At 53.6% G+C, this 13,986-nt stretch overlaps 1 protein-coding gene across 5 annotated transcripts in view; it reads left to right on the forward strand.

Moving 5' to 3' along the window:
• Positions 1–13,986, forward strand: part of FMNL1 (formin like 1) — a 65,436-nt gene that overhangs the window by 46,154 nt on the left and 5,296 nt on the right. For all 5 annotated transcript variants that reach the window (XM_006026386.3, XM_006026388.3, XM_025207338.1 and 2 more), the window contains 13 exons: positions 290–439; positions 3,436–3,537; positions 4,112–4,367; positions 4,963–5,286; positions 5,902–6,023; positions 6,565–6,767; positions 7,652–7,886; positions 8,694–8,762; positions 9,327–9,407; positions 9,879–10,008; positions 10,168–10,331; positions 10,735–10,836; positions 13,835–13,933. In XM_006026386.3, coding sequence (XP_006026448.2) covers positions 290–439; positions 3,436–3,537; positions 4,112–4,367; positions 4,963–5,286; positions 5,902–6,023; positions 6,565–6,767; positions 7,652–7,886; positions 8,694–8,762; positions 9,327–9,407; positions 9,879–10,008; positions 10,168–10,331; positions 10,735–10,836; positions 13,835–13,933 — 2,037 coding nt within the window. The remainder of the gene's footprint in view (positions 1–289; positions 440–3,435; positions 3,538–4,111; positions 4,368–4,962; positions 5,287–5,901; positions 6,024–6,564; positions 6,768–7,651; positions 7,887–8,693; positions 8,763–9,326; positions 9,408–9,878; positions 10,009–10,167; positions 10,332–10,734; positions 10,837–13,834; positions 13,934–13,986) is intronic.

The following is a 13,986-nucleotide window of genomic DNA, read 5'->3' on the forward strand; positions in this document are numbered from 1 at the left end:
TAACTGAGGGCACCCTCTGCCCATGATCGTCTACCCACACAGGCTGCTTGGTCTGACTGGGTTTGTACGCACCACACATTAAATAATGTAGTGGGCCATAAACTTGGCGATGCCAAGAGAAAGAAGCCATGCTCAGATGCTGGAGATCCTCCACCCAGGACAGGAAGTGTGTGGAGGTTTCAGAGCCAGCTCTGAGAACCATGGATGTGAGGCACTTGTGATTATCTGGTAGGGTGGGGGCTGGGCCTGGGGCAGGTTCTGAACAGGGTTCCTGGCTACCTCATTGCAGAGGCTGCGCCACACAGAGAGCGACAGGCTACAAGTGCAGATTCAGGCATACCTGGACAACATCTTCGATGTGGGTGCCCTGCTAGAGGAAACGGAGACCAAGAATGCTGTGCTGGAGCACATGGAGGACCTGCAGGAACAAGTGGCACAGGTGCGTAGTCATCACCGAGTAGTCATCAACAGCGTGACATCTAATTGGGAGGATTTATTGAGTTGAGCTCCCCAGGAGTCTGTCCTGGTTCCAGTATTGTTTAACTTCTTCATTTATGAATTGGAGGATAGGACTGAGTGCATGCTTAACAGATTTGCACACGGCACCAAGTTAGGTGGAGTTGCAGACACTCTGGGGGGCAGACCTAGGATGCAGAGTTACCTGGATAGACTAGAAAAATGGTCCAAAATCAATCAGATCAAATTCAACAAGAAATGCAAAGTCCTGTCCTTAGGACAGAATAATTGCATGTACCAACATGGCCTGGGGGACGACTGGCCAGGCTGCAGTACTGCAGAGAAGGACCTAAGGGTTACTGTAGTCAATAAACTGAATATTGTGTGTTCTTGTTACAAAAAAAAAAAGTCAACAGCATCCTGGGTTGTGTTAACTACAGGAGTGTCACTTATAAATCAAGGGAAGTGATTCTTCCACTCTGTTTGGTACTGATGAGGTCTCACCTGGAGAACTGTGTCCAGTTTGGGTCTTACACTTCAAAAAGGATGTGGACAGATTGGACAGAGTCCAGCACAGACACACAAAAATTATTAGGGGCCTGGAAAATGTGACTTATGGGATTCAGGTTTTCCGCTTGCTGTAGAAAGGAGAAAAACCCGGAAAACTGCAGAGTTTCAGCCTGCAAGGGGCTGCTTGCAGCTGGGGGCAGTGAGACACAGGGGCAAGGGGTGTGCACGCACATGCATGTGGCAGCCAGGCAGGGTGGTAGAGAGCAGCTCCTACAGCTATCTCTAGGTAAATCTATGGGCGCAGGAGAGCACAGGCAGTGTAGCAGGGTGTGGAGGGGCACAGATGACACGGCGGAGGGGCCGGGGGGCACACAGGTAATGCAGCAAGGGGGCAGAGGGAACACAGGTGATGCAGAAGAGGGGCAGAGGGGGCACATACCACCCCAGATTTTTACATCCACAGTGGGGCACAGGGCAGCATCCACAGCAGGGTGTGGGGCTCCAGCCTAGCTGGACCAGCTCTGTGCAGGAGTTGGCTCCACAGCCCAGCAGGTGGGACCTGGTGTGGGAGAAAGAGCCATGCCATCATGGCCGCCAAGGTGAGGCACTCCTTGCCCACCCAGCAGCAGTGGGCACACAACTCAATACCGCTGTCTCTCACCTTGGTGACCATGTTGGCGTGGCACGCCCTCCTGAGCCAGGTCCTGCCCGCTGGGCTGCAGAGGTGGCTCTTGCCCGGAGCTGGTTTGGCCCAGCTGCAGCCCTGCACCACACTGGGCATAGAAATTGGGGGGGGCATTTGACTCCCCCACATATCACCTGTGCCCTTGCCTGCCCCCCGATGTGTATCCTGTGCCCATATACCCTCTTTCCCACGCACGCACCCCCTTCCTCACATACTGAGGGGCTGGGGTGTGGGGGCAGGGGGCAACAGGACTGAAGTGAGGGGCAGTAGCAGGCTGGTGGGAGCTGTAGGTTGGGAGTGGGAGCACTGGCAGGGCTAAGGGAGCTGTGGCTTGGGAGTAAAAGGCAATAGCATGGACAGCGGCAGGGCACCAGCATGTCAGGGATGCTCAGCACCACAGAGCAGTGGTGCGGACAGTCGCAGCTGGACCCATGTCCTGGTGAGTGAAAGGGGCAGGGGAACTCTGATTTACCATGATAAAAAACCCAAAATCAAATGCCAAAATATATAGGTATTTAGGATTTATTTTATTATAATGATCAAGGCACTGTTAGGCTTCCAAATTGCTTTAAAATTGTAAATATGTCAGTAAAACATTGTGTTAAAACTGATATATAGATATAGATCTATAGATAGTGGCATTTCATTTTAATTGCAGAAAAATGCAGATTTGGGGGTTTTAATCAGAAAATATGGGGTCTTTAGCAGAGAATTTGGGATTTTTAAACAGAGAAAACCAGGATCCCTGCTTATGAGGAAAGGCTGAAAGAGCTAGGGTTATCTAGTTTGGAGAAAAGAAAACTGAGGGGGAACTTGATAACAGTTTTCAAATACCTGAAGGATGATTATAGAGAGTGATTGTATCCTGTATGATTATATCCTGCAAGATGATTATAGAGAGAGAGACTTTTGGCTGCAGGGGACAGGACTAGAAGCAGTGGCTTCAAGCTGCAGCATAGGAAATTTAAACTGGAGATTAGGAAGAGCCTTCTGACTATGAGGATGTTCAAGCACTGGAACAGGCTACTGTGAGAGGTTATGAAATTTCTATCCTTGAAAATTTTAAAGAACAAATTAGACAGACACTTGTGGCTGGGATAGTTTAGTCATGGAGGATCTTGTCCTGAGCAGGAGACTGGATTAGATGGCCTAAAGGAGGTCCCTTCCAGTCATACTTTCCTGTGATCGTGTCCTGCACATCTCCATGGCCTGTGTGGAGGGGGAAGGGCTGAAATTTTGGGGTTTCGCCTCCTGCCCTTAGCATGACCAAGCTCTGGGATGGAATAGTTGCCTATGCAAACATAGTCCAGGGAATGATAGGCTAGGGAATGGTCCTGGGAGAAGAGAGCAGCCTATCCTGCTCCATCAACTCTCCAGTGGCAGCTGCTAGAGAACAAGAAGCGCCTGATAAAAAGATAACTCCACCAACCCAGGGTGTCCTTCTACTACTGCTGCTTCGGCCAGGAGGTTCTAGTGGCCTGTGATTGTTCGTAGGGACCATGGTGTCCTGGAAGAGGGAACCTCCTAATCCTTGTCATTTGAAAAGGAAACATTTTTTGCTGTGGCATGGGAGATTCCAGCAGGATGCAGGGAAAATGGGATATGGGAGGGCAAAGGGTTCATGCTGGCATCCAGATGTCCAAGGGCCTGGATGCTCTGTGTGTTGGAGTTGCAATATCCCACCTTATTCCCCGTGTGCTGTGTCCCTCCCTGCCATACACCTCAGTCCCATTGCTTTGTCCCACTCATGGGGGGCATTAGCTGAACATAGGCTCCTCTTGCAGCTCACAGAGAAGCTCCAGGACTCAGAGAATGAGTCCATGGCCAAGATCGCAGAACTGGAGAAGCAGCTGAATCAGGCACGCCGGGAACTGGAGATGCTTCGGGTGAGGCCAGTGGGGATGGAAGAGCAATACCCAAGGCAGGGAGGCATCAAGCCAAGGAGCGGGGTGCAATCCCTATGGAGCAGAGGTTGACACGTCCAAGTGGGAGGTGTTGAAGGCGGGGGTGGGGAGTGAAAGTAGGGGGAGAACAGGAGGAGAGGAGCGAGCTTGGCACATACAGGTGTGGGAAGCGGGGTGGGAAGAGTTTGGGGTGGGAAGAGTTCAGGGTCAGCAGGGTTATGCAGTAGGTGCTGAGAATGCTACTCCAGCCCTGGGATACAAGCATCCTGGGTATATGTGAGAAGCCACTGACAACCCTTCTTGCAGTGAACTTTCCAGCCCTGGCACTCTTGGCATTGGAACATGGGCCCCTTCTCAGGGAATGAATTGCCTAGCTGTCTGTGCATGCACATAAGGATGCCTTCTTGCTGTCTTGGGCCCTCCTTGGGTGTGGATAATTCCCTGCTCCTTGTAGGAAGGGAGCACTTGCTCCGGTGTGGGTCACTAGCAATTGGGCTCCCTGCCCAGTGACGTGGGGGTGGCACTGACTGGCTCTGTGCTCTGTGTATTGGCTCAGGACCAGCTCAGCGAGTCTGCCAGCCCAGTGAGCTCCCCCCTGCAGCCACCGCCACCATCACAGCCACAGCCACAGCCGCCAACAGAATCATATCGCTCGGCTTTGGAGCAGAAGCTGGAGGAGCTGGAGGATAAAGGGTTAGTCCGGATCCTGCGTGGGCCAGAGGGAGACGTTGCCATCGAGATTGTCCCTGTTGTCATAGAAACGCCAATCGTCCCCGTGGTTACTATAGAAGCCTCCGCCTCTACCAGCACAGGTATCTGCCAACCTCTGATGGGCAGCACAGGTGGTGGGAGGGAGGAGAGGAGCCCTGTTTGTCTCTGGATGGAACCAGGAACTCCCCCAATCTGGGGCAGAGCCATCTATGGAGTGAGGCAATGGTACACTCGGATTTACCTTCTTCCTCACACCAAGGGCTAGGGGTCTTTCTCCTGCTCCATCCTGTTTGGAGCTGGGAGCCCCTTTTTTCAGGCAGGCTGGATTTCTAGATGGCAACCTTGCCCTGGGTACCAGCCCTGCAGAACCCCCCAAAGTCTCCCTGAGGGGTGCACCTGCCCCTCTGAAAATCAGGAACTCACTGTGCCAGCCACTGCACCATCTTGGGATGCAAGCACACACAAGATCAAGAAAAGCACATGACATGGAGACCTTGTGCTGGAGGGTCACAAAGCACTCTGCAAAGTGGATCAGCATCACAGAAGGGGGAGGGGGAAACTGAGTCACAGAGGGAGGAGGGGACTTGTCAGAGAGGGCAAGGGCACAGACGCCTCCCACTTTGCCAAGCCCAGGCCCAGAACCCTCCATTGTTAGTCTGAGTGGAGGGCCTCATTGGCTTTGCATTTATTTTGCAGATTTCCTGTCTCCTTCCACCCCTCTCCCACCACCATCTCCTGCTGCAGCTCCAGCTCTTCCTCCACCACCCCCACCACTACCCCCCACCAAAGATGCTGGCCCTCCCACCCCATCCAGCGAGCAACAGTCCCTGCCTTCTCCACCACCGCCAGCCCCACCCCTCCCTGGTGTTGACACCCCTCCACCTGCCCCACCATTGCCTGGGGTGGAAATCCCACCCCCACCTCCCCTCTCAGCAACTAATGGCCCTGCTCCTCCTCCACCCCCACCCCCACCCATGGGACAGCCGCTGGGAGGAAGCCTAATCACAGCAGCCAGCTCAGGTAAGCCAAGCTTGGGGTGTGGGTGCAGCTCAGCACAGAAGGGAACATTATGCTCATATGAGGGCAGGGGTGCCAGGAGGAGTGCCCTGGAGGTTACAGAGCAGGCACTGCCTGGCTGGCTTCTCATTTCCTCCATCCCCAAGAAGGGGAGGGAGGTGTCTCTGCCTCTCTGCCAAGGCAGAAGTCGAAAGGCTGGGTTGTGTGGGATGTGGAGACTCACACCACCTCACTAACATCCCTAACCAGCCCTCTGAGGATATTGTCCTGGGCCAGGGAGCCCCAGTACTACAGCCCTGTTAGCTCTCCTGTCCATCTACTTCTGTATTGCGCCATGGACAGGGCAGCTTGGGTGCTTAGTCCAGTAAGTTGCCTACTACCTCAGTCCATGTCTCCTCAACTCTGGCAGCAAAGCCACACCTCTGGGACAGGGGCCTCTACTCAGGACACCTGGCTTGTTGTGTTCTGCTGTGGTAGAGGCATGAAGAGCCCCCTCATACCTTTGCTGCTCTGAGGACCTGCCGGGTCCCCGGCCTCATGGTACCCCATGGGAACTGACTCTACTCTCATGCTCTCCTGCCCTATCCCACTTGACTCTCATCCTTGTCCTTGTTGCAGTCAAAGTCAAAAAGACAATACAAACCAAGTTCCGGATGCCCATTTTCAACTGGGTAGCTCTGAAACCCAACCAGATAAATGGGACTGTCTTCAACGACCTCAATGATGAGAAGATCTTGGAGGTGAGGATCTGCTCTTGAGGCTACCTTTCTGGGATGGAACCAGCTCGTTGCAACAGGAGGAGGTGGGAGGGAGGCGGGGCGTTAGTAAAGTCTGGAGAGGGTTGGGGTAGAGGAAATTGCTGTGGTCTGGGGCTGAGCTGGACAGCCAGTGAGCTGTTTGCTGGGCTGAGAACATGTGCCTAAGGTTAGCATTGTGCCAGGAAGGCTTAGAGCTGTCAGGCAGCAGCTTCTCCACTGGATGAAAACCCCACAGCCTGCTCCCAAAGGGGAGACTCCAGCATGCTGTCTTGTAGGCTCTGCACACCCAGGAGTTGCCTGAAGCAGCAGTTCAGCACCATGGAGAGGAGATCTCTGTGTGCTGGGGGCAGGTCTCAGGGCTGTAGCTTTACAGCCAGCTCAGCCCTGGAGTAACCTGCTTGCCTTGTTTCCATATGTTCATCCCACTCTCCTCCCTCCCCACCCCTTTATGCTCCCTCCCTTCTCTCCACATGCTCCTCTGCTTTGCTGCTACCTCTTCTTGCCTGTCTCCTGCTCCCTGCAGGAGCTGGACATGAATGACTTTGAGGAGCATTTCAAGACCAAGGCACAAGGACCCAGCCTGGACATTGGCACCCTGAAGACAAAGGCCACTCAGAAGGCCCCCAGCAAGGTGACGCTGATAGAATCCAACCGGGCCAAGAACCTGGCCATCACACTCCGCAAAGGTGGCTTCAGCATTGACAGCATCTGCAAAGCCATCCAGACGTGAGTGCCACCCCAGCCCCCTGCCTCTGTGCATGCATGGACTGGCCGGAGCCATTGGCAGGATGCTAGAGGGCAGGAAATGCTGGAAGTTGCCTCACTGTCTAGCTGGAGCCAGTCCTCTCCATGCATGTGGGCACTGGCCTACATCCACCTCCCCCCAGCTGCCTGTGCATCCCTGCACCAAACCTATAGCCAGTACCCGCAACCAGCTCTCAACTGGACCCCTGTGGAGGACAGCTATCAGGGCTATGGTGTCAGGCACTTGACACAGGCTGAATCAGTAGTCCATTACCACTGCTGAGCTGATCCTCCCAATCCTCTCTTCTGCGAGAGGTGAGGACTGGGGATCAGGACACCTGGGTTCTATCCTTAATGTTCAGAGGTAGTTACGAATCCTGTACATGACAAGGACACCTAGAAATCCACACACAGATTGGTCCTGGGTGCCAGGCCCTGTATAGGTCAGTTACAGAGCTGGCCCTGGCCCCAAAAACCTCCTGATCTGCCTGATGGAATGGACAGACAGAAAGACAGATGGGGCTGGGAGGGTGATCTAACAGTCAAACAGAATGGAGCAGGAGATTTAGCTGGGCACATAATTGAGCAGTGCCAGGACAATCAGGGGCAGTGTGTCTAAAAGGGGCTTAGAGGTGGGGGTAAGGGTATTCAGGATGCCACAGAGAAGCAAGAGATGGAGGAATAGGGAAGGGGGATGAGGGGACAAGCAGCTACAGTCAAGACTTACGGCTTTGGCTCTGGCTCTGACTCTGCCCTGACCCCTCTCCATCCGGAGGAGGTTGATAGTGGTTCTGACACACCCAAGCAGGATATGGTTGCAGGGGTCCTTGAGGCTCTGTGCTAACCTATTCTCCCTCCTGATGCAGGTACGACCTGCAGACACTGAGCCTAGACTTCCTGGAATTGCTGGAGCGCTTCCTGCCCACAGAGTATGAACTGCTGCAGATACGCAAGTATGAGAAGGAGCAGCGGCCATTGGACGAGCTATCAGATGAGGACCAGTTCATGATCAAGTTCAGCAAACTCCCACGCCTGGCTGAGCGCATGAACGTCATGACCTTCCTGGGCAACTTCAGTGACACAGCACAGCGCCTGATGCCGGTATGAGCCAGGCAGGCAGGCCCCAGACAGTCAACGAGTCTGGGGCTGGGGGCACTGACAGCATTGCTCTGGGGCAGAGGGTAATGCCCAATTCACAGTGGAGTCAGCCAGGAATGGAGAGCAGAGGGGACTTGGGGATGCTGAGGAACTGCAGAGGCCTCTGGAGGAAGGTGAGAGTAGGCAAGTGGAGGTGAATCCCTGGCGCTTCCTGTCTGGGGACCTGACTTCAAAGCTGCCTATGGTCATGTCAGTCACTCACATGCAGGCTCCAACAAGCTTATTGGAAGCAAGTGGGTGCCACAAAACTGCCAGGTAGTGTAGAAACATCTGTGGGCAAACAGCAGCTGTGTGACAAGTGCAGCCAGGGCCGGTACAGCCAAGACAGCAGCCAGAGATAGCTGAGGCACCTCAACACTGCTCTGTGTGTGTGGGGGGGAGTGGGAGGCACGGGACTGGAGAAGCAGAGGGGGACTCTGGGTCAGGACTGAGGGGCAGAAGCAGAGCTGCGAGGAGAGGCCCAGGGCTGAGGTATCCAGGAGCTGCAGGCTGGGAAGAGGAAGTGTCAGCAGAGCTGTCAGCGGGGAGCAGGAGCCTGTCACTTGGGATTGTGAATCAGGGCCTGTGGCTGGGAGCAGGGCTGTGGGAAAAGCCCTTGTGCTAGCCAGGGCCTGAGCCCAGGCTGGGTGTTTGGGGCAGTTTGTAGGGAGGAACGTGGAGTCCCTGCAGGCACTTTGCCCTCAGCTTCTGCCTTGCAGGCAGCTGTCCAGCAGCACAATGTCCTCATGCTCCCTCTCACCCTAACTGCAGCAACTCCACTCCATTATCGCTGCGTCCATGTCCATCAAGTCCTCCACAAAGCTGCGTAACATCCTGGAGGTGAGGGGCTTTGGGGCATTTGATCTGATGGGGCCAGGCCCTGAACAGGGGGAAAGGGTCTGGTGCCCTGTCTTGGGCTGGGGAGAGAAAGGAGACTCATGGAAATCTATTTGCTAATGTCCCTTCTTAGGAAGCCCAGGGGGTTCTCTGGGTCCTCCCTAGGTTGGGGGCAGGGTGGATGTGGGGGTTTGGCTGGGCCAAGGGTAGGGAGGAGGGGGGTCTTTCTCTGGGGAAGGGAATGAGACAAGGACTGGGGGCCCTGGCTGGGCTGCGAGGGGACAGTGTTCACTTTGGAGGAGAGGGCCCAAGCCAGCCCTGCCCTGGCTGGTTGGTGCCCTGGGCTGTGGGGCTGGGGGCCTGATGTGAAGCTTGATGTGTGTCTGCCCCATGCTTGGGCCAAGTCTTCTGCTCTGAAGTAGAAGGGGTTGGGAAACATCCCCTTTGGCTGGCTATTGGGTGCCCCATGCCTCTTGCTGTGCAGGGAAGCCATAGTCCAGCACAAGGATGCCCGATGCCTCTGTGGCTTAGCAAAGGCAAATGACTGCTACAGCCATCTCTCTGCAGATTGTCCTGGCCTTCGGGAACTACCTGAACAGCAGCAAACGTGGGGCTGCCTATGGGTTCCGGCTGCAAAGCCTTGATGCGGTAGGTGTTGGGGAGAAGCTCAGTGCTCCAGGGGGGAGGCCATGGGAAGCAAATGCCTTGGCATTTCCCTCGGGGCACAGGGTTCTGCACCTGGTCCTAGCAAGATATAGTGTCCAGCAAAGGCCCCCTGTTGTGGTGGGGGGAGAGGGTAGCTCTGTTGGCCACACCAGGTCAAGTGACAGGCAAGGCAGATGGCGGCCCATTGTTAGAGGGCCCAGGAAAGCCTGCCATGAGGGGGCAAGCATGAACTGCAAGGGCAGTTGTGCTATGGAGTAGGAAGTGGCAGATGTGGAGAAGAGGGTGCCTGGGCTGGGCTGTAGTGGCTGGGCATGGTAGCGAGTGTGGTGGGGGGAAGATGGAGACCACCAAGCATGGGAGGTAGGCACTGGGTGGAGGCAGACACAACTGGACATGAGCGCTGGTAGTGGGGGAATGTTTGGGCTCAACCCTCAACCTGACTGCTGTCCTCAGCTGCTGGAGATGAAGTCCACGGACCGGAAGCAGACACTGCTGCACTATATGGTGCGGGTGATCAACGACAAGTACCCAGAGCTGACAGGTTTCCACACTGAGCTTCATTTTCTGGACAAGGCAGGCACAGGTACTGGCATGTGGCTAGGACTCAGGGCAACCCCCAGGCCCCTGAGCTCCAAGAAGGGCACAGCCTCTGATTCAGGCAGCTGGCTCTTTCTGAAGCTCCTTGCAGGCAGGCAGTCACTGCAGCTCTCAATTGTTCTCTCTCTCCCTCTCCCCACCCAAGTGTCCCTGGACAGCATGTTGCAGGATGTGCGGAGCCTGCAGCAGGGCATGGAGCTAACCCGCAAGGAGTTTATGCGGCAGGATGACAGCCAGGTGCTCAAGGACTTCCTCAAGGCCAACACCGAGGTGATGGAGAAACTGCAGACTGATGGGAAGACAGCCAAGGTGGGTGCATCTGCCCCATACCTGGAGCAACGCATTCTGGAGCTTACCTGAACTGAGGGAGCTTGGGGCTGGGTGGGGTGCCCTGCCTACACACTTCCAGCCCTGGAGCTGGTCCCTACTGGGCACAGGGGCTTGGTCTGAAGAGGGGGCTGGTACAGGTCTGTGTGTAGCTGGGCTTGAGGCAGCATCACAGCGAGACGGGAGAGGCCATGCATTAAGGCAGCAATGCAGTGCAGCTCCAGCTAGACAATGCTGCCTCTGAACAATGCACACAGAAAGGCAGTCTAGGGGGGTCTCTGACTAGGTGAAGCAGCAACTGTGCTTCTGTGCACCTTTAGGCATCTCCAACCTCTGTGCATGCAGGGCAGCTGCATTAATGGGGTCTCTCTGTCTTTGCCCGCAGGAGGCCTATGAGTCGGTTGTGGAGTACTTTGGTGAGAATCCCAAGACTACCCCCCCCACCATGTTCTTCCCGACGTTTATGCGCTTCATCAAAGCCTACAAGGTAAAGGGGCCTAGCAGCAATAGCCTGGGTGGAGGGGCCATCCCACCTTGCATCCCCAGTGCTCTGGTTGGGCCATGGCCCTATGTGAAAGATAGGAGTGAGCCCTGCCCTTGTGTATTGGACAGCTGTGACTCCTTCCCCCCCACACACACACTTCTTATCTTGGAAAAGTATGGGTGTGGACTGGGCAGACTTAATCAGGTACCTTGAGAGAGGACAAGCAGCCCTATGCTACTGCTTGGGAGGCCCATTTCCCAGGCAGGACACATGTAGCCTTCCAGGAGCTGTGACGGGGTCTGGCCCAAAGGCCCCAGAGGCTTGGTTATGGAAAAAAATTTCAGGAGCTAAGTTTATGGAGGGCACAGGACAATAGGAAAGGGAGTTCTGGTTCTCTAGTCAGGGTGTGTGATGCATGGAGTAATATTTGAAGTTCCCAGGTTGCAGTGGAAGGTGTCTGGTTTTCCCATGCTTCTTGGTTTTGCTGGTTGCCACATGGGGCTAGGAAGGAATTTTTTTCCTTTCCTTTTGCTACAGGCATTAGGGGTTTTTCACCTTCCTTAGAGGCACTGGTGTTGGCTACAGTGAAGGCTGGGAAGTTTGACTGGGATGTGCCAGTGATACTGCTGGACTTATAAAGGGTCTGAGGCTCTGGGTCAGACTGATTACCATGTATGGGATCAAGAAGAAATTTGACTCCACAGTCAGATTGGCACAAACTGTGGGGGCTATGCCTTGCTCTGCAGCAGTGAGGAACAGTCCAATTCCTTTGGTATCTTGAGCCTATTTTAATAAACTACATCCTGTCTTTGCAGTGGCAGGACACTGACAGTGCCTTCATTCTGCTGCTTTACTTGTGACAAGTTAGGACATTCTTGATGTTTCGGGCCCTGTGCCTGGTAGTTGTGCCTGAGGGTGGCTCCTGATGTTGTTAAGAGCAGGTTAAACAGACACTTGTCTAGGATGGCTAAGACAGGGCTGATCCCTTCTTGAGCAGGGGGCTAGACTAGATGCCCTCCTGGGGTCCTTTCCAGCCTTACTTTCCTATGATTCTAGAAAAAGGGAGGTGCCTGGACCCCCCAGGGGCATAGGTTGTAGCCATGTTGGTCTAAGGACATAGGCAGACAAGGTTCTTTGTGTGAATCTGATATCTTTTATTAGACCAACTTAAATAGTTGGAAAAAAATGTTTAAGCAAGCTTTCGGGGTTTAAAAACCCTTCGTCAGGCTGAGGAAGTTTCTGCAGTTGGTGTGTGCTCTTCCTGGATGGAATGAAAAGTAAAGAAGCCAGCGGCTGGGCTGGTATGCATATAAGATAAGCAGTCAGTGAAGATGTAAATTGATGAGTCAGTGGGTGAGAGACAGGCTGCGTGCGGGGGAAAGAAGGGGGATGAATAGTGGAGAGGTACCTGGGGAGTCAACTGTCGGGCAGGTTATAATGTGTCATAAATCCAATGTCTATATTTAGTCCATGATTTTTAGTGTCCAGGAGGTTGATGAAGTAGAGTTCATAGGCTCGTCTCTGAGAAGTGTTTTGTAAGTTGCCTTTGAGGATCAGGACTGAGAGATTGGAGAGAGTGGTTTTCTTGTGAGAAATGTGCCCCCACAGGTAATTGGGTATTCTTGTCTTTGATAGATTTCCGGTGTGCGTTCATTCTGGTGCGCAGTTGTTGTTTGGTCTCCTACGTATTTTCCATCAGGGCATTTGGTGCATTGGATGAGGTATATTACATTCCTGGAGGTGCAGCTGTAAGATCTGGGAATGCTGATGGCTCTGTTGTGGGATGTAGTGAGTGTGGGGGTGGTGGAGGTGTGTTGGCAGGTTTTGCATTTCTTGTCGTGGCATGGTCTGGATCCATTCGGTGTGTTCTGGGCTTGAGGAATTTTGCTTCTGGTGATGAGGTTAGCGAGGTTTGGTGCTTATTTGAAGGCTCTGATGGGTGGTTCTGGGAAGATTTCTTTAAGAATAGGGTCTCTTTCTAGTATGGGTTGCAGTTGTTTGAGGATTTTCCGTATGGGTTCGAGGGAGGGGTGATATGTCATAACCAGCGGTGTGCAATTTGTGGGGGGTTTTCTTCTGTACTGCAGCAGTTCTTCACGTAGTATCTGGGTGGCTCTATCAAACTTGCAATCTAGCTCTCTGGAGGAGTGTCCTCGTTGGGTGAAAGCCTTTTTAAGATTGGTGAGGTGGCAATCCCGGGTGTTCTCCTCAGTGCAAATTCGGTGGTATCTGAGGGCTTGGCTGTATAACACAGCTTTTTTTGGTGTGTTTAGGGTGATTGCTGGTTCGGTGGAGATATGTACATTGGTCTGTGGGTTTGTTGTATAATGAGGTCTGTATTTTACCATTATGGAGACTGATCATTGTGCCTAAAAAGGAGATGTCGGTGTTGGAGTATTCAAGAGATAGTCAGTCAGATGGAGGGATGGTGATTGTTGAATTTCTGATGGAACTTAGTCCAAATGATGAGGATGTCATAGATTCATTGATGCTAGGGATGGAAGAGACCTCAACAGATCATCGAGTCCAACCCCCTGCCTGGGCAGGAAAGAAGAGTGCTGGGGACAGATGACCCCAGCCAGATGCCTATCCAGCCTTGTCTTAAAGACCCCCAAGGTAGGGGAGAGCACCCTTGGAAGCCCATGCCATCGATATATCTTAAGTATAGCAAGGGTTTGATGGTGCAGTCTTTGAGGAATTCTTCTTCCAGGTGGCTCATAAAAAGGTTGGCATACTGTGGGGCCATTTTGGTGCCCATAGCTATTTTTGACCCCCACCCCATCAGAGGTCTGTGACCCTGCCCAGTGCCAATGAGGGGTTGCAGAGCTCCTCTACTAAGCCCCTGCATGGTTGGGCTTCCAAGGAGGCAGCCCAAGCAAGGCTGAGTACATGATGCCCCAAAATACATCAGCACTGTGTACTGGTGTAAGAGGCACCATGGGGCCTGAGTTGGAGACCTGCCCCATCTAACCAGCTTCCACACTGTTTCTTTCCTCTCTAGCAAGCAGAACAGGACATTGAAATGTGGAAGAAACAGGAGGCAGCTGCCAAAGAAGCAGAGTCCAACCCCCCCAGCAATGAGAATCAGTCAGGACAAAAGGTACAACCAGTGCTCCCCTCCCCTCGTCCCATCCACTAAACTCCTCACCCTAC

This window comes from Alligator sinensis, unplaced genomic scaffold (assembly GCF_000455745.1).
Source record: "Alligator sinensis unplaced genomic scaffold, ASM45574v1 scaffold919_1, whole genome shotgun sequence".
NCBI lineage: Eukaryota > Metazoa > Chordata > Crocodylia > Alligatoridae > Alligator > Alligator sinensis.